Source organism: Hippichthys cyanospilos, chromosome 6 (assembly GCF_059441005.1).
Source record: "Hippichthys cyanospilos isolate Australia breed blue-spotted pipefish chromosome 6, RoL_Hcya_1.0, whole genome shotgun sequence".
Taxonomy (NCBI): Eukaryota; Metazoa; Chordata; class Actinopteri; order Syngnathiformes; family Syngnathidae; genus Hippichthys; species Hippichthys cyanospilos.
The window spans coordinates 4740964-4765323 of record NC_142374.1 but is presented as its reverse complement, the minus strand read 5'-3'; the positions used below and the strand labels follow the sequence as shown (position 1 = coordinate 4765323).

Sequence of the window (24360 nt, the reverse complement as noted above, 5' to 3'; positions counted from 1 at the left end):
AGCAGGCAAAGCCATTGGGCAGGAACCATCCCACATTCCAGCCAGGTGGACTGCAGACGGCCAAACTCCTAACCCGTGATGGTCGACCAGCGCAGGACCCAATGGAGGCGGTTAAGTCAACCCTCACCATCTAGCTAGCCCCCTCTCCCAGCCGGAAGAGGGGGGCAGGAAAAAAAAAAAAAGAAGATGGCTGCAGACAGGCTAAATTAACTAAATGCTTTTGAGTATAAATGTGTTTTTAGTCGGGATTTAAATATTTCTACTGAGGTGGCTGCGCGAACTTCCATAGGTAGGGCATTCCATAGTACTGGCGCGCGAATGGAAAATGCCCTTGATCCCGCAGACTTCTTTTTAGCCCGTGGGGTCGATAGCAAACCGGCATTTTGCGATCGAAGTTGTCTGTGCTGTAAGGTGCCCTAACAAACTGACGTTTTTCGTTTTTGTAATTTTTTTTCAATTCATAAAATATTAATATTTCCTGATATTGTGATTATATTTTTTTATTATTTTACCCAATTTGGCCTTTTATATTAACATATAAACGACAAGGATTGAAAGAAAAAAAACTAGGAGGCTAAAAATGACTATGGATCGTCAGAACAGCGAGCGGTTCAAAATGGACCATGCGTTCATTTCTGAATGCTTGCACTGGACGAGTTGAACTCGTAAGTCAAGGCAGCACAGCAATCAGTCCTGATTGGGCAATTTACGCTCCTCGTCACAAGGGGTCGCTGTGTCACTGCAGCTCAGCCGGTGTTTGAGGTCCTCGTCGTCACCCCCGCAGTCAGCGGCTTTCCCTTCCGGGTGGCCCTCGAGTCTCTTCACTCTCGATCCGCTCCCCTTTCCTGTGCTCTCGACCGGGGAGGACTGTGGCCGCAGAAGACATCCGCCCACGGTTCCTCGGCCGCCGTCTCGTCCTGGGGGACTTTCGAGGTGGAACTTCCTCGCGCAGCCGGCCGCTGATGACGCGGGATCCGCTGAAGGTGGTGTACGGCGGCGAGCGCTCCTCGTCTGTGCGACATCTCGGCGTTCAAGTAGCATCCCTCGCTAACGTTAGCTAACAACATCGATCTCCGATACTCCACCCCCTCTCTACTGGAGCTCGACCCCGCCACCGATCAACATCGCCAATCAACATTTGATTGATAACCGAGACTGAACCGCAGAGAGGTTCCTGCCCTCCGTTTCGCACAGGAAACGCATCGCTTTACTCCCCCCGACGTTTTTTTATTCGGGCCCAGTGGCTCCAAGAGTAGCCCCTCACTTGTAACCAAGCGTTGTTGAGATTACTGACAACATTCCTCTGCGTCCACTTTGGGAGACACTTTTTTTTCTACCTCACCACCCCGATGCCTCCTCGCTCCTCTCCGGAACCTCAACTCCCATTCTCAGACCCATCGGGACCCTTGCTACTGATAGTCCGGTGAAAAGAGACTTTGCACGACGGGCGTTTGATCTCTCCGCCGCTGCCCTTTTGTCATCACTTATCTGGCTCTTCACTCACCGCGACCCCGTCCGTACTAGAGTCGATCCTCTTCTTGGTCTACCACCGGATTCCACTCGGATTCTTCGTCACCCATCTCCCGCTCCTCCGCTTCCGAGCCACGGGTCTCGCCATGCCGGGTCCGGTGGCCGGTAGCAAATCCCGTGTGTACGTCGATGTCAACACTCTGAAGAGCCGTGATTACTGGGACTACGAGGCCCACGTACCCAACTGGAAGTAAGGACATTTCTTCTTCGTGTGGTTGGCTTTAATTTGCTGCATGTGATGCCTCAACACAGCACATAATGACTGCTTGTTAGTGAACGTGTCGACGGGTGCCTATTTTTACACTCCTTGCTTCGAGGGTGTGATGACACCAAGATAGTACAGTCTCTCACCATCTTCCTTGCCTTTTCGCAAGATAACTGCTTTGATACAGATCGGTACGTTTTTTTCAAATATGGGGCTTTAGTTAGCTTGTCTGCTTCACAGATCTGCGTTCTCGCTGGCTACTGTTGAGGCGCTTTGAGCAAGGCGCTTTCACGCTGAATCTCTTTTTGCATGTGTGCAACACAAAGTATGTACTGCTTTGCAACGTGAGTCCAATTTTTCTCCGAGGGATAAAATATACCTATAAGTAAATCGTAAAAGTCAGTTCAGTTAGGCTTTTGCTTGTCTATAACGCAAATGATGACAAGCCGCACAGAAGAAAAGACGCGTATGGTGAAGTGTTTTCACTCTTCCTTACAAACACACACTGCACATAGTCTCTTGTCTGTCCCCATAGCAACCAAGAGGACTACCAGCTGGTACGTAAACTGGGCAGAGGGAAGTATAGTGAAGTGTTCGAGGCCATAAACATCACCAACAATGAGAAGGTGGTGGTCAAGATTCTGAAGGTAAGCAGGTTTTGAGCCTAAAGAGGACCCCCCCCCCCCCCCCCCCCCCCAATCTTCAATTTTGATAATGAAGTGGGACTACATGAATCTCAGTCATCTTTTGTGTTAAATTTGTAAACTTTCTTTTGTGTTAAGATGCTTTATCTAGTCTTATGGCGGGTTTGGAATGATTTTCCCAGAAAGTCAAAGAAAAAGCAAAATACTTGCAAAATTACGCCCTTGTCATTGAACTGTGATTTGATAAGATTGCATGACGGGGTTTGAACTCTGAAACACTATGTGGCACCCAATTTTTACAACTTGGAAAAAATGTGCACTTTTTCCACTTAAAAAGTGGAATTTCTTTTTTAATTGATATTTCATCTCTGCTTACATGTGTGACAATATAAAGGAGAAAAAAATCTGCAAATGCTAAATGCATTTGGAAAGGCCACTTCAACCTGAGTGCACAGAAAGAATGATTAAATTTAAATCAAGCATAGGCCTTTTTGCGCGAAAAATAAAAAATTTTTACACTTGTATTATTGTCAAAATATTAAGATAAAAAGAAATACAAATCTGGTCAAAATACTTTGAAATTTGAGTAAACCGGTATAACCGCATTATTTCTCAACATTCTCATTGCTTTCATTTTGACTGACTCATGAACCCCCCCCCCCCCCCTTTTTCTTTACAAAGATATATATATATATATATATATATATATAAAATTATTTTTTTTAAACTATTTCTTACTAGGCATTTCAAAGCATTTCGTGTGCTCATACCATGTTTTTTCTTTAGAAAACACTACAAAGATGACAGCCACTCATCCTGTTGCTTCAAGGGCCAAAGCTATCAAATATAGAGTAATTGGATAAAAATGTAAAAAAAACTTTCTTTCTCCTTCAAATTTCCTCCCCATAAATTTTAGTCTATGAGATAAATTGGGGAGGCATGGTGGAAGGGTGATAAGCACGTTTGCCTCACAGTTCAGAGGTATCAAGTTCAATTCCAGCTTGCCCTTGCCTTCCTTTGTGGAGTTTGCAAGTTCTCTTTTAGGTCATTTGGAGTTCTTTTACTGGCAATTGAGTGTGATTTTGAATTAAGGTTATGTTATTTGTAATGGGAGTTGGGAGGAACACTTGCAGTAGAGAGACGAGTTAAGCTGTTAAGACGGGAGACTTTGTCCGGAACAATTTCAAAATCAAAAGTAGACCAAGGCATTCATGTCCATATAGTAATCAGTAAAGTCAAATTTACTTTGAAATTTGCCCTCCCACTGCGATTTCTGGTTTTACTTTCATGCAGAGCATAGATTCTCCTAACATTTTTTTCTGACATGTACATTAATAATGAGGTATCTGGGACAAAAAAAATGCCTTGAAGGTTTATTTATTTATTTATTTATTTTTACAGAGGACTCGTCTGACTTGTTTCAGCTCTAGATTGTAATAGACCAATATAAAACAGAATTAGAATAATTACTGTATTTTTCCAACTATAAGCCTAGACTTTTTCCTCGTGATTTGAGCTCTGCGACTTATAGTCCAGTGCTTCTTATCTGCTTTTTTTTTTTTTTTTTTTTTTTTTTTTGCTAGCCACCAGGAGACAATCCACCGGTCAAGGTCTCAATTTATGGAACAACCATGAAATAGGACTGAAAAGATGTGAATCAATGGCTGAAATCGAAACGAGTTTGAAATATGAATCATTAAAAATGAAAAAGATTGTGTATAAAAGTTTTTGATGTGTAATTTTGATGTAAGGTGTATATGATTGTATTTAAATATTTATGCTTGTATGTATGAATTATCTGCAATGTGTATGTTCACTAAAATAATCTAGCAATTAAACATTGGTAGACAAAACAAGATGCTATCGAATAAATGATTTTGAGTTTCAACTGCTATCTAACTCTGCAGTATTCTGTTGGTATTATGTTGAAAATCATTCATCCATTTTTGCATAAATATGTTGGTGCTAAAAATGCAGTCATGTTGAGTATATTTAAGAGAGGATGTTGCTGTGGGCAGGCAATACTTTTTTTTTAAATATTTCTAAAAAATGTAAAAACTTCCATACAACATCTTTTTGCTTAAATATCTGATGTTATGGCCTGCGGCTTATAGTCCAGTGCAGCTTATCCGTGCCAAAAATTGGTGGGTTTTTTTTCCCCCTCAATTTTTGCTGCTGCGGTTTATATACCGGTGCGGCTTATAGTCCGGAAAATACGGTAATTACAAGTGTTGCTTTGTCATCCTCCTTTTTGGGATTTCCTTTTATTCTCATGATACTAAAGACAATTTAAATCTTTTTTGGAGGGGGCGGGGGGGGTGAATGAAATTACACAATAACACCCTCCCTCTTCCTACTCTTTTCTCATGGACATTTGCGTCACTGTTCAAACTGAAGTACGGCATTCTAAATGATTGTACACAGCATTCCAACTCCAGTATACACCCCTAAATGTAAACTGCAAGAGTTGGCTCTGTGATAAGACTGACAGTAGGATGCTGAAGTCTGCAGACCAGGCAGGCGAGCTGAATCAGCAGCTTGAGCATCAGCAGTCAAAAGTGACACACGAGAGAACTTTGATGTGTGATTTTTTTTTTCTCCCCCTTGCATCTCATGTCCCTTCTCAGCCAGTTAAGAAAAAGAAAATCAAGCGTGAGATCAAGATACTAGAGAACCTGAGAGGTGGGACCAACATCATCCGTCTGGTAGACACTGTCAAAGACCCCGTGGTAAGTTATTTTTAAAGTTAGCAAATGCAATGATAGGATAGTGTAAATATTAAGTGCAACTACAGGATGTGAATTTGTGAGATGGAATCACCTTGCCTTTGCATTTCCTTCAATGACAGTGAAGTCTATCTGTGGTGAAACAGCTCTTTTGGTTCTCTAGCTTCAAAGTTTCTTGTATAAATATAAATTGTAGCGACTAATCCAGTGGCCATTTTAGCCGCTCAGGTGGGTGCGGGATGGGAGATGTTTTTTTTTTACCCGCTGGGGTGTGATGGTGAGTAAATGATTACCTTGGATCCAGACCTTTTGCTCGTGATCTTTCCGGTTTATTTACAAGTTATGTTTGCCATTGAGCGTTTGGCGATACCGTTAAAGTTGGTTGGTGCTTGAGTTGTGTGGCGGCATTGTGTGGCATTTAGCGGTAGTGTTTGCATTGCCCTCTGTTGCGTTAGGCGTTGTGTTCGGTAAAAACTGTGTGAGCTCCATGTCACCCATCACTGTGCTGCCCACACACCTGTCCTAAAATATGCTCCTAATTAATTCCTCAAAATCCACCCCACCAGCCTTAAACTGCCACCCATTGATCATTTATGCCAGGGGTGGCCAAGTTCGGTCCTCAAGAGCCACAATCCAGACTGTTTTCAATGTATCTCTTCAACCAACACACCTGAGTCAAATCAGCGTCGTTATCAGGATTGTGCAAAGCATGCTGATGAGCTAATCATTTGAATCAGGTGTGTTAGTTGAAGAGACACAATGAAAACAGGCTGGATTGTGGCTCTTGAGGACCAAACTTGGCCACCCCTGATTTATGCAGTCATTACAGAAATAAACAATGGCGTCTACATAAATCTTTATTTTTGCTGCTCACTTAGTGTTGTTCATTGGTCATTTTAGTTGGCGCTTGAGTGAGCACTGGCAGTACCCTGCATGGTTATAATATGCAACACAGATCTGAGACATTGATTGCCTTTAATGTAGTGAATTCATTGCTTTACATGAAAAAAAGAAAAACTGCTGGCAGTGTATGGCTAGATTGCACCACACTACACCAGGTGTAATCAATGTGTCGATCGGTCAACGTCCTACCTATTTTAGTCACCACACATTGCACAAAAAAAAATAAAAAATAAAAAGCATCAAGCAAGTAAAATAACCTCAGCTGGAAAAAAAGGAATGTGTCGTCGCTTGATTTTGGTGCTTATTTTTTAGCGCCCTGAATTGACAGTTTGAACATAATTTCAGAACAACACCATGTGAACGTGATTTCAGAACAGTACTGTGTCATTCAAATTGGAGCCTGGTCACTCTAAGAACCAAACATGATCACAATTGTCGACCATTGTCATGACTATGCTTCCCGAAAGAACTTCAAAATATATGCGTACCAAGGCTGTTCGTGTCGTATATTACTTGTACCATAAGTACAATTTATTTGGAAGTATCGACTGCCTTCCTCACCAAGTTTGGCTCTGACTACGTACAGAGGAGCGCAGTGTCCCGTTGGTCCTATCGCACTTATAAAAAAATAAAATACAGTGGACCCCCGTGTTACAACTTCCCTGATTTACGACATTTTCATGTTGTGACGTGGAATACTGAGTTTTTTCATCCCCTCTTTATGACATTTTCCCGGTTATGAGACCAAAACAAATGTCATGACCCTAGGGGCTTGGCTGTATTTGTGTTGTTTTGCCTCCATCTGCTGGCGTTTTTAAGCAATTGCACTTATTTTTTGCTATTTGCTATTTTTTGCTATTGGTTTGCTATTTGTCGGCGTGTCCTCACGGTCGGCCTCACTCGTTTCATAATGGCAGAACAGTAAAGCTTTGTTCGATTGTGAGTGGTTACAAAACCGTATTTATATATCATTTTACTGCTTAATTCAAAGTTGAAATCGCTAGCCATGGGTCCCAAGATTGCTAGTGATGTTAAAGAGAGAACTAAGAAGATGATCTATATGGAAACAATGCTGGAGATAACCATTATTAGGGAATATGGGCATAACATCTCCCATCTGTTTTACTCCGCAAATATTTTATATCTCAATGTTCCTGAGGAGAAATTCCGAATTGATGATGGACAGCCTCTATTGGTTTCTATCGTACACGACTTTCTTTCTATTCAATGTATTACATTCTGGAGCTATATGACAAAATGTTGATCTCTTTTAATACTTGTTTTCTTATTGCAGTCCAGAACTCCAGCACTCGTTTTTGAATGCATCAATAACACAGATTTCAAGGTAAAAAAAAAAACAAAAACAAAGAAAGATTGTGTCTATTTTACTGTCCAGTAGTGTAATGTTTTCAAATGACAATTTTTTTTTCACCCCTCAGGAGTTGTACCAGAAATTAACTGACTATGATATACGTTTTTATATGTATGAACTACTGAAGGTGAGATGTTTATTTATATGTTTTAAATCTTTGACATTTGATAGTAGCTTTGCAATATCATTTCAACTTCATTAAATGTTCAATGTGCGCATGTGCCGGCCAGGCCCTGGACTACTGTCACAGCATGGGAATCATGCACCGTGACGTCAAGCCCCACAATGTGATGATTGACCACCAGTTGAGAAAGGTTAGTAGCATAGTATTAATTACACACACGCACACACAGTTATTCCCTCCATGTTGGAGACCCATGTTAGAACGGTGCTTTGACCAGCTTGTGCATCGTTGTCGTCTTTTTTTTTTTTCCTTTCTCCTCAGGACATTTCAGCATATGATTGAAAGCCCTCCCACAGGCTGCTGTTCCCAGACACATATAACAGTGAACTAAAATAGGAGTACTTCTAAAAACATATATAGTCCACTCGCTGAGCCGATAGAATTTACGGTGGACTCTTATGTCATGCCCAAGAAAATGATCAAGCTGGTCCATCTCAATTTCAGCCATGCTGAACATGATCAACAAAGTGGCTTATGCAGCTTGGTAGCTGTGAAGTACACGGGAGATAGCGCCACAATTCTTGTCATGGGTTCAGAGGCAATTTGAACCTCATGCATGTATAAAGGCTCCTGATCCCCTGCAATTATTTGCTTTAAGAAACACCAACCTCATGGCGCTTGTTCAACAAAAAATTGGGCATTAATTGATCATGTTTAGGGGACCCCATATTAAAAGCCCTTTTCTTCTGGAAAATATCAGTCTTCATCCTTTTGACTCATTTTAAAAAATATCCATGGCTCGCGCTTGCTGATATGAGTTCCTCTAATACGTGTGAACAGTGTGTGGGTGAGCCTTAAAATAACAGCAGATATAATTTTGGTTCCACCAACCTCTCTTGGTGACTACTACGGCACTATTCACCTTACGTTAAAGTGTGTGGTGGAATTTGTCTCAATAAATGAGATCTGACAAAAGCAGCTGACAGATGCAGTTAATCAAGTCAAGTTTCAAGTGATTAATGAAAAGAATAGCGCAAACAGGCATTGAGTATACGTATGTTTATTTGTAAAATTATATCCAAACACCCTTTAGTGGTATCTAAAGGGGTATTTAATGTGAACAAAATTGTTGTAACTGGTGCCTTACTCACTAATGCTATCAGCTATCTTTATGTAGAGCAGTGTTCTTTCTCAAAATTAATAAAGAGAACATCTTCCACAAGCATTTACATGAAAAAAAAATCATTCAAACGCTTTTGAATTGTTTCATAGCCAAAAATGTTCCCAAATTAGGGTGAAACACAATTTTTTACTTCAAATTATACATTTTGCAGCATGTCCAGCAGGGGGCAGCAAACTCATGATTTATGACCACAGCGTCGCCAAAGTGACACGGTTGATAAAAATTAATCACTTTCATCTCATTAGACTTGATTACAATCGCGATATTAAAATGATATGCTTTTTTTTCAACCGCATTTTTGATGTGATTGAGGATTTTAACATAATTTGTTTCCATAGCTACGCCTTATAGACTGGGGTTTGGCGGAGTTCTACCACCCTTCCCAGGAGTACAACGTCAGAGTGGCGTCTCGATACTTCAAAGGGCCCGAACTCCTGGTGGATTATCAGGTAAGAGACTCAACACACAAGTTTTAGTTCATTTGTGGGTGAAACAGATATTCAATGAATTCAGCACAACAGCTAGTTGCCTAATGCTAATGTTTCATTTCTTGTTTTCTAGTTATCTTTACATTTTTGTTCTTTACTGTCAATGATGAATCATACAATGACAGACACCACAAAGCAAAACTGACCTGTAATATGCAGTCCTTTGTGTTATTCGGTTATTCTTATTGCCGCGGCTTTCTTACCCAGTGTTAGCAAGACTGCCCTCAAATGATCGCAGTTCAGTGCTCAATTGACTTGATATTAAGAGGCGCCCTAGTCAACTATTTATTCGCAAAAAAACAAAACAAAAACACCCCCCCCCCACACACACACACACACAAAAAAACAAATTTTCAACATATTTGACAAGAATTCTTGTCTGGAAAGAGTTCATTATCAATTGAGGTGCCTCTATCTTGATTATTTCCCTGTCCATCCTCATCATCGGCTGTGGGGTTTGGTGCTTTTGTCGTTCAGATGTATGATTACAGTCTAGACATGTGGAGCTTGGGCTGTATGCTTGCCAGTATGATCTTCCAGAAAGAGCCTTTCTTCCATGGGCAGGACAACTATGACCAGGTAGCGCTCTCATCGTAGTGGTTTTGTACATTAGGTTAATTATTTAGGTTAATTATTTGCTTAAATTTGAATCCCGGTCCATTTTGCAGCTGGTGCGAATTGCCAAGGTTCTGGGGACAGACGAGCTGTTTGGGTACTTGCGTAAATACCATATCGAGCTGGATCCACGCTTCAAAGATCTACTTGGACAGTAAGTCAGTCTGTGTTCTCACTCTACTCTGTTTGTAGTAAAATACAGTGATCCCTCCTACTTCGCGGTCTCAGATATGGGTCTCAGTACTTCCGCGTTTTTTTCCAGGAAAAATTAAAAATATTTCAAAATAAAAAATCATTTAAAACATGTGCAAAAATGTAAAAAAAAAAAAAAATGAAAAAAGCAAAAAAGTACATTATACAGTACTGTATTCATCAAATAACGAAGTAATATTAGTTAATAACTATGTTAAGAATTCTTCAAGCGTTAGCGTTCGTGACGTTTTTTTTATCTTATTTTGAAATGCATGCTTTTAATTTGTCGGGGTGCGTTGCATTTCCGTTTCCTGTTTTATGTTCTCTGTGCGTCATTGGGCTCGTTACGGTGACGTAGTGAATGACAACGTAAGCTCATATTTAGTTTATTATCATTTATGCTGATAACGCACGCTACTGCCTATGTTTAGTAAGCGATGAGTGTTTATTCTGTTTATGTGTTCGTCTGTGTAGAGGTTGCACTTTATAGTTAGTAGTTGTTGCTAACCCGCTAATGTCGGCTAAAAATACAGTAAATTTATAGATTAAGTGTTTATATGTTAGTTTACTGACTTTAAGATTGTTGTTGATTTTTTATTCAACAGATACTACATGATACACCATACATGAGCCAAAATAAATGTGAAGTTCAACGTGATGACTTGCGTACTCTTTCACCGGAGTCTCGGTGCAGATAACCAGTCCTGAGAAGAAATTCTCAACAAACTAAGTAATATTAGTTATTTAATGAATATACAATAATGTTAATAATTTTAATAAGGATAATGTAATGTTAAATAATAGGAGAAAGGAATTAAAATACGCAAAAAATACAAAAAAAAAGGATTGTTTATGGTTACTGCGGCTCTATTGGGGTGTACATAGAAATCTAGGAACTGATACCCTACTTCGCGGGTTTCAGACTTCGAGGGGGGTTGACAGCCCCCATTAACCGCGAAGTAGGGGGGGATCACTGTATGTCATGACAGGAACATTTTTAGTGCAAGTTCAAGATGTCAGACACCCTTACAATAATATTGAATTATATCATCACCTTGTATTTACAAAATGAAAAGACAAACGTAAATGATCTGCTTTTGTATGCCGCTATCATTTTGTTGCATTTACTGGAGCATGCAGTCATCTCTGAACCTAAAGGAGAATATGCATATATTTGTAGGTTTGCTCCTGAAAGTCAGAACTAATGTACTTGCATAGCAGGGCTGAGATGCATAAACATTGGGGATGTGCAAAAAAAAAAAAAAAAAATCAATTCACATAAGTATTGGGATTCCCAGTTCTATGATTCAGAATCAATTTAATACGTTCGCCAAAAATGACAATGTTTTGCTTTTATTGTTTTGTTTTTTGTTACTGAATATGATCTTAGACAGAGCAGGAAGCGCTGGGAGCAATTTGTGCAGACCGAGAATCAGCACCTCGTGAGTCCCGAGGCTTTAGACCTCCTAGACAAGCTGCTTCGCTACGACCACCAACAGAGACTGACAGCCACGGAGGCCATGGAGCATCCCTACTTCTGTTAGTAACGCACACATTCCGGCATTGATTAGATTAGACTAGATTGTGGATTTTACGGCAATGACCTGCGGTCAAGTACCCCTTTTTGTTTATTTGTTTTTGTTTTTTATAGCCTGTGCTATATTATCATTATTAGTGTTCAATCATTTGTCAGTGTGGTCCTTCAGGATGCATGAACACTACCTGTTGTACATTCCAACAGACCCTGTCGTAAAGGAGCAGTCTCTCTCAAACTCTGACAACATGGTTTCCAGTGGCAACACCACGGCGCGATGAAAAACAGGTATGTATCCAATTTAGAATAAAATTTGAGAAGCCATTTTAAAATTCTTCGAAAAGGATACACACTTAAAAACAACATTGTGTACCACGATACTTGCGTTTGCACTACAGGCGATCACTCTTTCAAGCAACCAATGGCCTGCACTCAATTTGCATTTTTTTCTGATTGGCTCTTGGCCAGGATGGAAGTTTTTAAATTTCCTAATTAAAGACGACTTGTTTTGGTAAATTCAACCCCAGTAATACTTTGTTTTACTTGTATGTGACAGATGAAATTTAGACAAATGGTAATGAAACCGTCTTCTATAGTCATAAGGCAGAACGTTTTAAAGTGAACTGGAACTCACTGTTGTCAAATATCATGTGTTACATGATAATGCCATCCAATTGATATGAGTGGTAATTGCTTTCCCTCTTATGTGGAATATTAAATGGCTTAATTATCGTTCCAATCACATGTAAACGACTGTGTTGTAGTTTAATTGCAATATAACTGAAGAACCTCACACGATGTTTGTTGTGTGTTGGGAATAACCCTGGGACACGAGTGGGTGGAGTACACGGCACACGAGGGAGTAGCACCAAGGGTTTATTAACAGAAAATGGCATGGCAAGCGTGGAAGAGTCCAAAATACTAAGTACAACAAAAAGAGAGACCAAAAGTGTCTAAACACTCAGGTAACCGGGTACAAGGTCAGCAGGGGGATAATCAAAAACTACGTACAACAAAAAGAGCCCGGAGGGGGAGCAAAAGGCAAATGAGCAAACAAAGCAAAAAAGTCACAAGCTAAAGTACAGATCAAAAAATGCACGACGGCAGAAACTCGGGATAGAAACCGCTGGGAATCGCAGTAGCTTCACTGACGATTGGCTCCTGGAATAACCCGGCGATTGTCCTCCTGCGCCAGTCGCCTTAAATAAGGCCTTGATGATGATGGTCATCAGGTGCGCGGCCGGTGACCCTGCCCCCTTGCCATGGCAGGAGGACTTTGCCTAAAACAAAAAGCACAATCATCTAGGGATGTGACAATTTGTAAGTAGGAAAACAGGAATAAAGCAATAGAGTGCAGATGGAAGTAAACCAGCACCTTGCTCATGGAGCAAGTATTTACAGACATTGCCGCAAAGCTCAAAATGGCCACCACTTAGACTCGTCTGTGAACGGGCTGTAAATCTGTGACAGCAGTCTAACCACGAAATACTTGTAGCGGTCTTGTTGATTGTGCCACATTGTACTGCCGCAGGCTGAATCCAAGATTGTGTGTGTCCAAGGACATATGATACATTGCAATACACTAGGGATAGGACGAGATCTCGAGTGACGAGATCTCGCAAAATTGAACGCCACGAGATTTTTTTGCACACGTTAGCCACGAGATTTATTTTCTTTTCACTTTTTTTTGGAGGGATTGAACCAGAAGTGCAATGGAAGGGAACTAAGTTGACGGATAGGCTTGCGTGCTACACTCCTGTACAGTAGGTGGCGGTATGCACCTAACTGTTGTTTGCAATCCGCAGTTAAATTAAGAAAGAAGAAGAAAGCTACAGGGGAGAAATTCTTGATGAAAAAAAAAATACGCAATGGTCCGATTGCAAATCATCTATGTGGCAACGTTTTGGTTTTCCAATCGAAGAAAGCAAGTACCAATAGCAAGAGAGCAAGTAACAATTAGAAAGGCTTTTGCATCACCGCTGGACGCATCAAGTGCGAGAGCTACCAAAACAACACACGATGCTGAAGTTGGCTTCACCAGCGCGCTCCTGGGAATTCAACATTCCATTCCATCTTACAGTGGCTTGCGAAACTATTTGGCCCCCTTGAACTTTGTGACCTTTTGCCACATTTCAGGCTTCAAACATAAAGATATAAAACTGTAATTTCTTGTGAAGAATCAACAACAAGTGTGACACAATCAAGAAGTGGAACACACTTTATTGGATATTTTAAACTTTTTTTAACAAATAAAAAATGAAAAATTGGGCGTGGCACAGCGGCACAGATATTGTCAGTTGTGACGCGAGAAATCCCCCCGGTCCGCTGTCTAAATTTACGGCATTGACTGTGCCGCGGACACATCTTCAAGGCTTTAAATGTGACGCGGTGATCAAGCATATCGGCATTTCTGTGATTGACGTGACGCCGGCCAATAGTATATCCGCTTCTCCGTGACTGACTCCGTGACTGACACCGTGACTGAGACAGTGACTGTGACATTGTAAGAGCAATAACATTCAGCGTGACCGTGACAAGCGTGAACAATTGATTTCGTTGATGTAGCAAAGCGAAAATAATTGTGCGAACACATTGACCGGCGGCAGGTCGGATTGTTCGTAAGACGAAAGGTTTGTGCGTAAGTGGGGGACAAAAAAAGCCGCGGTCCACGCTCGTAAGTCGAAAAGTTCGTAAAAGAGCGAGTTCGTAAACCGGGGGCCCACTGTATTCACTTCTGCATGCAAACATGAGGGAAACAATGCCCTCTAACGGCAAGAAAGCGCAATTTTGGCTTTTAAGGTGGAATGAAAGGCTGGATTCTCTGGAGCGTGCCCCTGAAGCCAAATTCAGCATCGTCTAATTGACACCCTTAATCGCGACATCCCGGTGCTACAGTTCAACCGGCTCCCAGATTAACTGGCTCCCAATTCGGTGCCACAGTTTGCTCATATAAAAGTAATACCTGTAGACCTAAACAAGTGTCCCGGCCGGGGCACAAGTTAATCTGGTGCTTTGTTTGACTACGCCCATGTTAACCGGCTCAGGGAAGCAACTCGACAGGGTCGCTATCGTCTCGCATTCACGTCATTCTAAATTCACACCTTTTACACGCAACGTAAAAAAGAAGAATAAAGGTGAAAATACTGGCTCTGCTACATCCCAGAAAAGTGAAAGCTCTCAGCAATACTGTCGTTTCCGGATCCACTGTAAAGTGCACAGCAAGCTCACTCCCCTCACGCGACAAACAGTGATTTCACAAAAGCGACCCCCCATCTTGACCCCGCGACAAAACGCCTCGGGTAGAACGTAAGCCGCTCGCTTTGTCGCGTTCTGTGTGAACGTAGCATAACACGACCTCAGGCTCTTATGCGCTGAACCTAATGATGACCGCTACAAAGGAGCCAGTAAATCTGGGAGCCAATTGAACTGTAACACCGTCACGACATGACTGAAATGAGTAGTTCCAACAACTGACAAGAAAACCAAAGCGGAGGTCATTGATGCCATGAAGTAACCATCACGACTGATTCCTTTGTTTGCTGCTATTTCAAAAGTGCACCTTTCCATCCCGCTCTCGTCTCATGCTTACAATATACTTTTGACGTGCAATGTTAGTCCAAACGTGCTCCTTTAGCAGGAAATTGGTATTTGCTGGTAAAGAAGTGGCAGCCCACTTACGTTAGCTTTTGTTCATTTTTTCATGCAGTGTTAGTCTCGCTTCCGGGGTGAAGGGCAACAGTCACTCGCCCTCCCCCACAAAGAAACTCTTATTGCTTCACATAGCTGTGCAGGAAAATGAAAAGACAAGTGAATTGTTTTGTAATAATTAGCACCCTTCTTCTCTGCCTTTTGTCCTCTTTTTGTCTGCAGAAAGTATCAAGAAGAAGGATGTTTGTTACCTCAACTTTGTCCGCGGTTGTGACAGTAACTTTGACAAGTGTACAGTGACAATGGATCAAAGTAACTCTGACCAGTTACACACTCACAGATATGTGCATACAGACACGTACACATACACACATGCAAGCAGGTATACATACACCCTCCTCCTCTGTATCAGTCTGTGATTGGCCTGTTCCAGTGTCCTGTCCAGCAGCCTGACCAACGAGCTTGAAGCTGCTCACTCCCTGACCCCTCCCAGCTCAGTCATATATTCAAGGACAAATTACTTTACAAGACCGATTCTCTCCCCATGCCTCCATCCTTCCATTATATCGTCCCGCCTCTTTGTTTGCATCAGCATGGAAGATGGACAGGAGCGTGACCCTGTAAAAGTCCCCGCCGCCGCCGCCGCCCTCCCCGAGACCCGTTCATCCATGCACCCATCTGTCTGCCTTCCTTGCCATCTTTTACCCTGACAGACAAATGTCCTAGCACTACTCCAGTTCTGAAAGTGGCATGGTGGACTCTCTCTAGCTAGAATGATAATAATATTAATGAAAAATAAATGATTTTTATTTAGATGAACTTGGTGTGCCTGAGGTTTTGTTGTTGTTGTTTTGTTTGTTTGTTTTTTTACAATCATGGACATGCCTTGCGAAGAAAATGGTGAGGGTGAAAATAAATTGCTGGACTCCTGGAATGACTAAACTGAAATGATGGCGGCGCCATGGAGACTTGGACTAATAGCTGTATGATGTGTTCTGTTCCAGGAGTAAGAAATATGTTTATACAAATACACTATATGTAAAGTAGGTAACGATGAGGATAAAGTCATGAATAGCAGGGCCTGATTGATGCGGATCTTTTTAGACCATAACAAAAATGTACCGATATATTGACAGATTACTGAACAAATGGGTGTAACTCATTCCCACTAACCCGAATGCATTCCAATGGCCGTCAAAAAAATGTGGATTTATTCTATTTGCAGGTTGACCTCATCCAGGGATGTCGAACACATTTGAATCATGGGCCAAATTCAGGGGTGCGCACATCGTAAGCACTGGAGGACTATCCGTCACTGACGGGGGCCCTTTTTGCAGACAGAACGACAAATTAAAAGCTACAACGAACATGAATAAAGCAAGTAATTTAAACAAAAAAAGTATTTATCCATCGTTGTAATTGTTGGCCGGCATAAATCAATCAGACCGCCACAACCTTTTTTTCCCCACAGATTTTAATGTACTGATAGGGTATTTTATTTGGAATTTTGCTGCTTTGTTAAATCGCTTGCTGCAATCTGGCCCGCGGTTAATGCACCAACAACTACTCATTAACACTGCTTGGCAGAATAGGGAGATTCATCCATTGAAAAGTGTCCGCTATGTAGACTGTTGATCGTTTGGAACGACATCAAGATGGCTGCAATTTTTTCTTTACCCGACTTTTAGTTGTTGCTCCGTTTTTCAGTCATGGTTTTAGTTTTCTTGCTGATAAGAGCATTCTTTGAACAAATTTGCATTCTTTCTCTGCTTGGCTGTTGGCCAGGAAATGCAAGATTGAGGGTTTTTTTTTAAGATAGGAGTTGTATAATTTCCTAATTAAAGACGGTTTTAGTCAATTCAACCTCAGCAATACTGTGTTCTACTTGCATTTTGTGTGACAGATGAAATTTTGACATTTAGACATGCTAATGTATGAATGAATGAACGAATCAATCAATCAAATTTTATTTGTATAGCCCTGAATCCCCGACGTCTCAAAGGGCTTCAAGGGTGAAAAGAGGTCATGTCGATTACATAAACTTATTTTTAATACAGAAATTAAGAAGAATAAATCTTCGAGTTTCAAGTCTTAAGATGCACTGTTTGCTGAGTGGTAAATCTGCTGCCGTATTATTCAGTGGGTTTGTGTGACCATATCGTCAACAGGAACAGTACAAATCCTCAAAGTCTGTGTTTTTTTTTAAATTATTTCCAAATATATTGAACTGTGATAATACTTGGGTCATCTAAATTTTGACAAAATCTCTATGGAATCCTTTGGAAAACCAGAAAATGTGATTAAATGGAATGTGTTTTACCGTTCCGATTTTTTGAAAGGGTTAGATTTAGAAGCTGGCAATTTTTCCCAGATAAAAAAAAATAAAAGCTTTTCACATCGAAGGATGGTTTGTCCTCCGTTAGGGGGCAGCGTTTCCTTAGGTATGTTGTTTTGCTCTATGTCAAGGGTGGGCAATTCGAGGTCCGGTGTCCTGCATGTTTTCCGGTTTTCTCTCCTTAACACACCTGATTTAAACCATTAGCTCATCAACACGCTCTGCTGGATCTTGAAAATAATCCTAATCATTTGAATCAGGTGTGTTTGAGAGAGAAAACAAGAAAACAGGCAAGACACCGGCTCCCAAGGCCTGGAATTGCTCACCCCTGCACTATGTGGATGTGTCCATTGCTGCTGTTCATCTCTGTGTGACTTTTGACATTTTGACAGACAGACGTTCATGCTGAGGTTCGGCAAGCTGTTCGCTTGTTTAATATAAGTGCTGCATTAGTGCTAATTTGACACCACTGTGTTGCTGCTGTGTGTTGCTTATACTCCCAGAGTATGTGAGGATTGTTTTGTTTGCGTTTGGAAAAGAACGCATCCCCCCCCCCCCCCCCCCCCTCCCCACACACACACACACACACACACACACACACACCCCGCTAGTTGGCTAGCGACAAGACTAGCTTGCTCTTGACCAATTTAAATGTCTATTTAAGTGTTTTTTTTTTCATGCCTTTATTCTTGATCTGTTTTATTCCAGGGCTTCCTCAGCATTGGTATTAATATTTGTTCGAGACATCGACAAGTGTCATTCTTCACTAATCTTGGTATTTTCTCCATCAGCTCTATGATGTGGATGATGCTTTATGAGCTGGAATGACTCGACATTTGTGTATTTTCAACACTTAATACCTTAATTTTTTTGTCCTCTTGATATGTTTGAGATGATTTCAATTTGAATGTGTTTGACTGCTACTGCACCCACCCATTAACATTTCACAACTGCACAAGTTGGACAAGTATGTCAACACTGGTTAGTTACCCCGGGCTTCCACGGACATAAATAAAATGAAGACACGACTCTCACTGGTCAAGTAGGATGTAAATGCGCCCCCTTCTCCTTCTTTTATTTACGATTGGCAAACAAACCATCCATTTCTTTTGATGGAATAATTGTATTTCTGTATATACAGTATGTCATCATATAAAAACACATTGGTTGCACACCTATCGGCACATACACACACGCAAACACATAGACATAAATACAGTAATTCCTTACGTCGTTTTACTGTGAAATTTGTGACTGCCTTCTTTGTCATAGAACGAAAAGGAGAGCCCAAGATCACCGGATGACCTTGGTTCTCTCTCCCTCTTTTGCAAAAGATTGTTTGTGACTCAGTCTTGCCTTTTTCCAGTCTGCTAGTATTGCTATCGCCTACAACCTTTTTTTTTTCCTGTTTTTATTTGCCATTGACATACAAACCAGAAACTTGCTTGGCTGCACACAAGGCACAAACATATAAAAATATATGTTGGTTGGATAGAACACATTTATTTACACCTTAATAAAATTTATTGTGGGTTTTCAAAATGAATAATGCACCAGTGTCAAAGTCAAGGCCCGGGGGCCAGATCCGGCCCGCCACCTCACTTTTTGTGGCCCTTGAAATCCTGATGTGACTTCAGGTTTCTGACTAAAATACCAAAATTGCAAGTTGTCTTTAACTTTTAAGAATTTGTGGGAAGAAAAACAAACATTTTTGTTATTCTCCAAATCTCTTTTGAACAGTTTTTGCCGGCTTCTGTTTTGGTAATTTTTGGTATTTTGGTAAATGTGTGATCAACACACTTAAAATGTATTTGAATTCACAGTCATTCCGGCCCTCTGACAGAAACTATCACTACAATGCGGCCCAAAATAAAAAAAAAAAAAAAAAATGTTTTACACCACTGGTCTACTGTACATACAATAACACTCCTGTACAACAAAACCTGCATGTGCAAAAAAATCCCCCATTGTGGAAACAAACTCCATGCATAGAAGCCTTACCCTCTTTCATACGTCCTCATACAAGCAAAAATTCACTACTGTGAAAACAAGTGTGCAGCAAAAGTCTAGCTTGGTTTATAATTGACGTCCCGGCACGTTTTTTGCACCACTTTATACTCAGAGCGGCTTTCTCCTGCAGTCAGACCATATTCTCCCATACTATCGGTGGCAGTAAATTGACTCTACAGCATACAAACAACACTACTCTATAATAGAGGTAGAGAATCCTGGTAGATTCAGACGCTCCAAATTGGGGGTCTCAAATTTACCCTCCCCCACTATCTGCGCAGCCGTGCCTGTTTTTACTTTCAGTTTAACACGGGAGTTTTGAGGAAGAGATTTTGAACTCATCCGGCCGGGTAAGTATCAACGTTTTTACTTTCAGTTTAACACAGGGGTTTTTAGGAAGAGATTTTGAACTCATCCGGCCGGGTAAGTAACAACGTTTTGTTCGTTGGTGAAACATTTTTACTGTAGAACAGTTGAAAATTTGTATTTGCTAGCACACAGATCAAAGCCTCAACACTGATAACTAACAAAAAGAAGCCGTCCTTCGAGCTAGACAGATGTGGTCCACTTCACCAGGCAGCAGCGGAGCGAATGCGCAGGGACTGTCTGCAAATTGCGAGGGGCTGGAAAGAAAGAAAGAAAAAAAGAACTACACCTGTATAGTAGAGAAACTCCAAATTAGCTACAAATTGCAGGGCTCTCCCTGAGATCATATTGCTACTGCTCTGTCAGAAATAAATGTGTTTGATTTCGGTTGTTTTTCATGCTTAATCGTTAGTAACCTCAATATTAGATCAGGGACTTCTAAATCACTAGGCACATCAATGACGTCCTCACAAATAAATGCTTCAAATAAATCATTTTGTTTATTTTGGGTAATATTTTATGCTTATTTATACTTATGCTTAATGAATTTCTCCTAATCTAACCACCAATCTATGAGCCACCACCTTACTGTGATGGAGATGTTGCGTTTTCCAATGATCCCAGGAGCTAAATTGTCTGGGGGTTTATGCCCCCTGGCACGGTCACTCATGGCAATCATGTTCGAGAGGTTAGAGGGCCCCAATGGTAAGGCACTATATATGATGAGAACGGTCAATCACAACTAATGCATGGAACACACGACATTAGTGCAAACCAAACACTATTTTAGAGGGAACTCAAACTTGTAGAATAACACCTACCTAATAACCCTATACATATAAAACCTAACATGATAGAAAGTAAAATTGTCACTGAATAATACTAAATATACTGAGATTTTGGATTGTTGACAGCAAGACACCAAACTGGTTTCCAGATAATCTGTCCCTGAAAATGCTTTTTTTTTTCAGCCCCTGTCAGCTCTTCTATATATCTGCGAGAATGTCAGAAACAATGAAAATTGCTGCTCTGGGTCAGCCCTTCACCTTGGGGATGCTCTACGATGCCCGCAAAGATGAACTAATCCCAGGTAGAAATGGAAACACAGATATCCCGATTGTTTTTGTTTTTTTTTCTTTATAGTAAAAGGAATTAAATACATGACCGTCTGTTTCTGTAGGTTTCACCCTGTGGGACAGGGCAAGTCTAGATAGCCAGACAAGTGAATCTTATCAAAGAAGCAGTTCATTTAAGATGACAGCCTCAGACACCATTGAGGCCAAGTCTTCCCTGATGGATATTAAAGCTTCTCTGAATATGAGTTTCTTAGGTGGGTTGGTAGAAGTTGGAGGATCTGCCAAGTACCTGAACGACCAGAAGAAATTTAAGAATCAGAGCAGGGTAACATTTCAGTACAAAAGTACCGCAGTCTTCAAGCAGCTGTCTCTAACTGCTCTTGGGCCGCTAAACAGCCAACAACTCCAAGTGATTGAAGAAGGCAGGGCGACCCATGTGGTCACAGGTGTCCTTTATGGAGCAAATGCATTCTTTGTCTTTGACAGTGAGAAGACAGATGCCAACAGTGTTCAAGATATCCAGGGTAACATGCAAGCTGTCATCAAGAAGATTCCTTGTCTTAATATTGAAGGAAATGCTCAAATAAAGCTGACTGAAGAAGAGAAAGAGCTGACAAACAAGTTCACCTGCACATTCTTTGGAGATCTCATTCTTGAAAAAAGCCCTGCCACGTTTGTCCAAGCGGTAGAAACCTACTGTGAGCTTCCAAGGCTTTTGGCAGATGAGAAGAACAATGCTCCTGTGGTTGTCTGGCTGTATCCCCTGCAGGCGCTGCACAGCAAAGCTGCCGTGCTGGTCAGTGATCTCAGCGTCTCTCTTTCGAGGAAAATTCAAGGGGCTATGGAGGATGCGAATCAAGTGAAAATGAGATGTAATGACAGTTTGTTCAGCAAAGCAGCACAAAATTTTCCCGATCTCCATAAAAACGTGAGCAAATTCCTGGAACTTTGCTCTTTTTACGAAGCTTCGCTCAAACTGGCGCTATCGAACAAGCTCCCTTCAATCCGGGATGGCAAAGAGAAGGAGAACGCACTGGCAAAAGTCTTTGATGATGGAGAAAATTCTCCATTCCGCACAGCACACCTGAACAAGTGGTTGGCGAACAAAGAACGAGACATCAACGTCATTCAGTCCTGTGTTGACATGATGCTGGAAGACACAAATGCTCGTGTTGTGCACACAAAGTCGGAATTGGACCAAGTGGTTCTTTCTCTAAGTGTCACAGATGTTCTTTGCTACGTTTTCACCGACTTGGACACAAATGACCCCTGTCTCGATGCCATGGCTAAGTACTTGGAAACATCCCAGCCTGGAGAAAGTGTTGAAGAATATAAGTCGTTTGGGAATGAGGTCATCATGAAAATGAGAGAAGATGTCCAAACGTTCCTTAAATATGCCAAATTAATGAAGCAATTCAGCAGTGTCAAGTTTCTTATAACTGCTCTGCCAAATGAGAAATACAAGGGCTCATCCATCTACCATTACCAAAACGGCTTCCTTCGCACTGACAGCTTCACACAGCCGCCCATCCCACTCTCAATAGAGAAGATCACCGAAAGAAAAGACCTAATCTGGTGTAAGTTCCTTTTTTTTGTGCCGCTGTTTTTACTTCCAAGTCAGACAATACCAACTTGTGATCTCTTAAGATGTTTCTTCCACTTTCCATCAGATGCCACTGATTTAACGCTGGATGTGAATACTGCCCAAGAAAATCTCACTCTGTCAGAGCAGAACAAGAAAGTGACATACTCCGATGTCAATCCGTATCTTGTTCACTCACGGAGCTTCCTCGCCGGCAGTCGAGTTTTATGCAAAGAGGCACTAACTGGTCGCCATTATTGGGAAGTGGAGTTAAAAAAAAACATTTGTTTGGGTGTTTCCTATGCATTGACTCCAAGTTTCTTTGACGATCTGAGAGAAATGAAATTTGCGATTGCTCGTCGAACATTGGCAGATTCTCACACTTCCTGGGGGATCCATCTCGTTGATTCCTATCTTTTTGAAATTATATCTGGATGGAGCGTTTGTGCTCAGGACGTGCAAAAACTTGCAGTGTATCTAGACTATCCTGGGGGTACTTTGTACTTTTATGGCATTTCTGGAGAAAAGCTGAAACACTATCATATGATCGCACACCGCTTTGATCAACCGCTCTATGCAGGTTTTAAACTTCATGAGCCGCAGAGTTTTGCTTACCTGTCGATTTAGCAGAGCAAACCCCTTTTTCCCCATTGTAGTATCAGCTCTGCAACGTTATTTGATCCATTGGGTTTAAACAGTTTTTTAAGCCGTCAGCGCCACTTTTTGCAGAACCATCTTCACACTTAAAAGTAAAGCATACAATATTAATCTGGTCTCACCACCGCCACACTGGAAAATTAAAACATTGTAAGCTTGACGGCTTTCGAGAATGATGGATTTTCAATTCAACCTGGAGATGTAAAGTATAAACGGTCGAGAACCTCAACTTGTTGAGGGACAAAACAGCAAGACCAGAAGCTCAGCCAACCAAAAGGGAAAAATCCCTCTTTGCGGAACCAAAGTTGGACAGTCAACCTTCTCCTATAGCAGTATTAAACTTTGGAATACACTGCCATCAGACATGAAAATCCATCTAGGAGAGGCGCCTTAGAAGACATTGATTTCAAATATCCAATAAATAAATCTAAAAAATTTCTAGACAAATAGGACAAAAAGTCACTGGTTGATGGAAAGATATATTTCAATTCTGAAAATGATAGCTTGCTCTTTGTTTCTCTCTAGCTCTCAATATTTTTGTTCGTTTGCTTTGGTAGTTTTTGACCAGGCTTGACAGAATGAAAAGTAAAGTAATCATGAATGTCAAACAGCTTACGTCTAAAAACTCTGATTTGAACAACTTTCATCAATGTCCATTAATTGAATTCATCTTTGGTATATTTACAAAACAGAATTCACCAGAAGTGTAAATATGGAATGCCTAATTAGAATCTGGATCAATAAAGATACAATGCTTCACTCAAGCTTTTCTGTAACCTGAGCAAGTCTCATTGTTTTCTATGAGATGTAACTCAAGACATTTGTCTCAACGTTTGTATGGTCACATGAGCAATAAAATTGCTTATATGTTTGCGCTCTCGTTCTCTCTCTTGTTCCTTATTCTGCCTTCATTGGGACTAAAATGACAACAAGATTGGAAACAAGAAGCCGTTAGTTGCTGCTGGTTGAAAAACATTTCTATTGCGTGACGTTTCCACCATCATGCTTCACTGTGTTGATGGTATTGGCTTGGTGATGATTGGTGCCTGGTTTCCTCCAAACAAAACGTCTGGAATTCACACCAGACTTCAATGGCTTGCGAGAGGCCAAATGATTACAGGACCTCGTATCACCTCTACAGCTCACCTATGCCAGCCCAGCAAAAAAAAA

At 41.1% G+C, this 24360-nt stretch overlaps 2 protein-coding genes across 3 annotated transcripts; both read left to right on the top strand.

The window, feature by feature from the left end:
• Positions 1-796: 796 nt before the first annotated feature.
• On the top strand, positions 797-15983 carry csnk2a2b (casein kinase 2, alpha prime polypeptide b). The gene is made up of 12 exons (XM_088416617.1): positions 797-1720; positions 2271-2382; positions 5007-5108; positions 7303-7353; positions 7448-7507; positions 7611-7694; positions 9026-9136; positions 9653-9754; positions 9844-9944; positions 11373-11521; positions 11724-11804; positions 15387-15983. Exons 1-11 carry the CDS (start codon positions 1617-1619, stop codon positions 11795-11797), a joined length of 1050 nt encoding a protein of 349 aa, XP_088272743.1. The 5' UTR covers positions 797-1616; the 3' UTR covers positions 11798-11804; positions 15387-15983.
• A 3727-nt stretch (positions 15984-19710) lies between these two features.
• LOC148421925 (neoverrucotoxin subunit alpha-like) lies at positions 19711-24061 on the top strand. Of its 2 annotated transcripts, none has more exons than XM_088416616.1 (4): positions 19711-19859; positions 20847-20965; positions 21056-22528; positions 22622-24061. In XM_088416616.1, exons 2-4 carry the CDS (start codon positions 20878-20880, stop codon positions 23158-23160), a joined length of 2100 nt encoding a protein of 699 aa, XP_088272742.1. In that variant the 5' UTR covers positions 19711-19859; positions 20847-20877; the 3' UTR covers positions 23161-24061. The 2 variants fall into 2 exon arrangements, with proteins under 2 accessions (XP_088272742.1, XP_088272741.1); XM_088416615.1 differs by lacking the exon at positions 19711-19859 and adding an exon at positions 19880-19932.
• Positions 24062-24360: the final 299 nt, after the last annotated feature.

Bases quoted from the DNA above. Each gene is read 5' to 3' on its own strand.
- csnk2a2b (XM_088416617.1), top strand. From the start codon at position 1,617: ATGCCGGGTCCGGTGGCCGGTAGCAAATCCCGTGTGTACGTCGATGTC. The intron at 7,695-9,025 runs GTTAGTAGCATA...TTGTTTCCATAG, and splicing joins TTGACCACCAGTTGAGAAAG to CTACGCCTTATAGACTGGGG. The intron at 9,137-9,652 runs GTAAGAGACTCA...TTTGTCGTTCAG, and splicing joins AACTCCTGGTGGATTATCAG to ATGTATGATTACAGTCTAGA.
- LOC148421925 (XM_088416616.1), top strand. From the start codon at position 20,878: ATGTCAGAAACAATGAAAATTGCTGCTCTGGGTCAGCCCTTCACCTTG. The intron at 20,966-21,055 runs GTAGAAATGGAA...CTGTTTCTGTAG, and splicing joins CAAAGATGAACTAATCCCAG to GTTTCACCCTGTGGGACAGG. The intron at 22,529-22,621 runs GTAAGTTCCTTT...ACTTTCCATCAG, and splicing joins AAGAAAAGACCTAATCTGGT to ATGCCACTGATTTAACGCTG.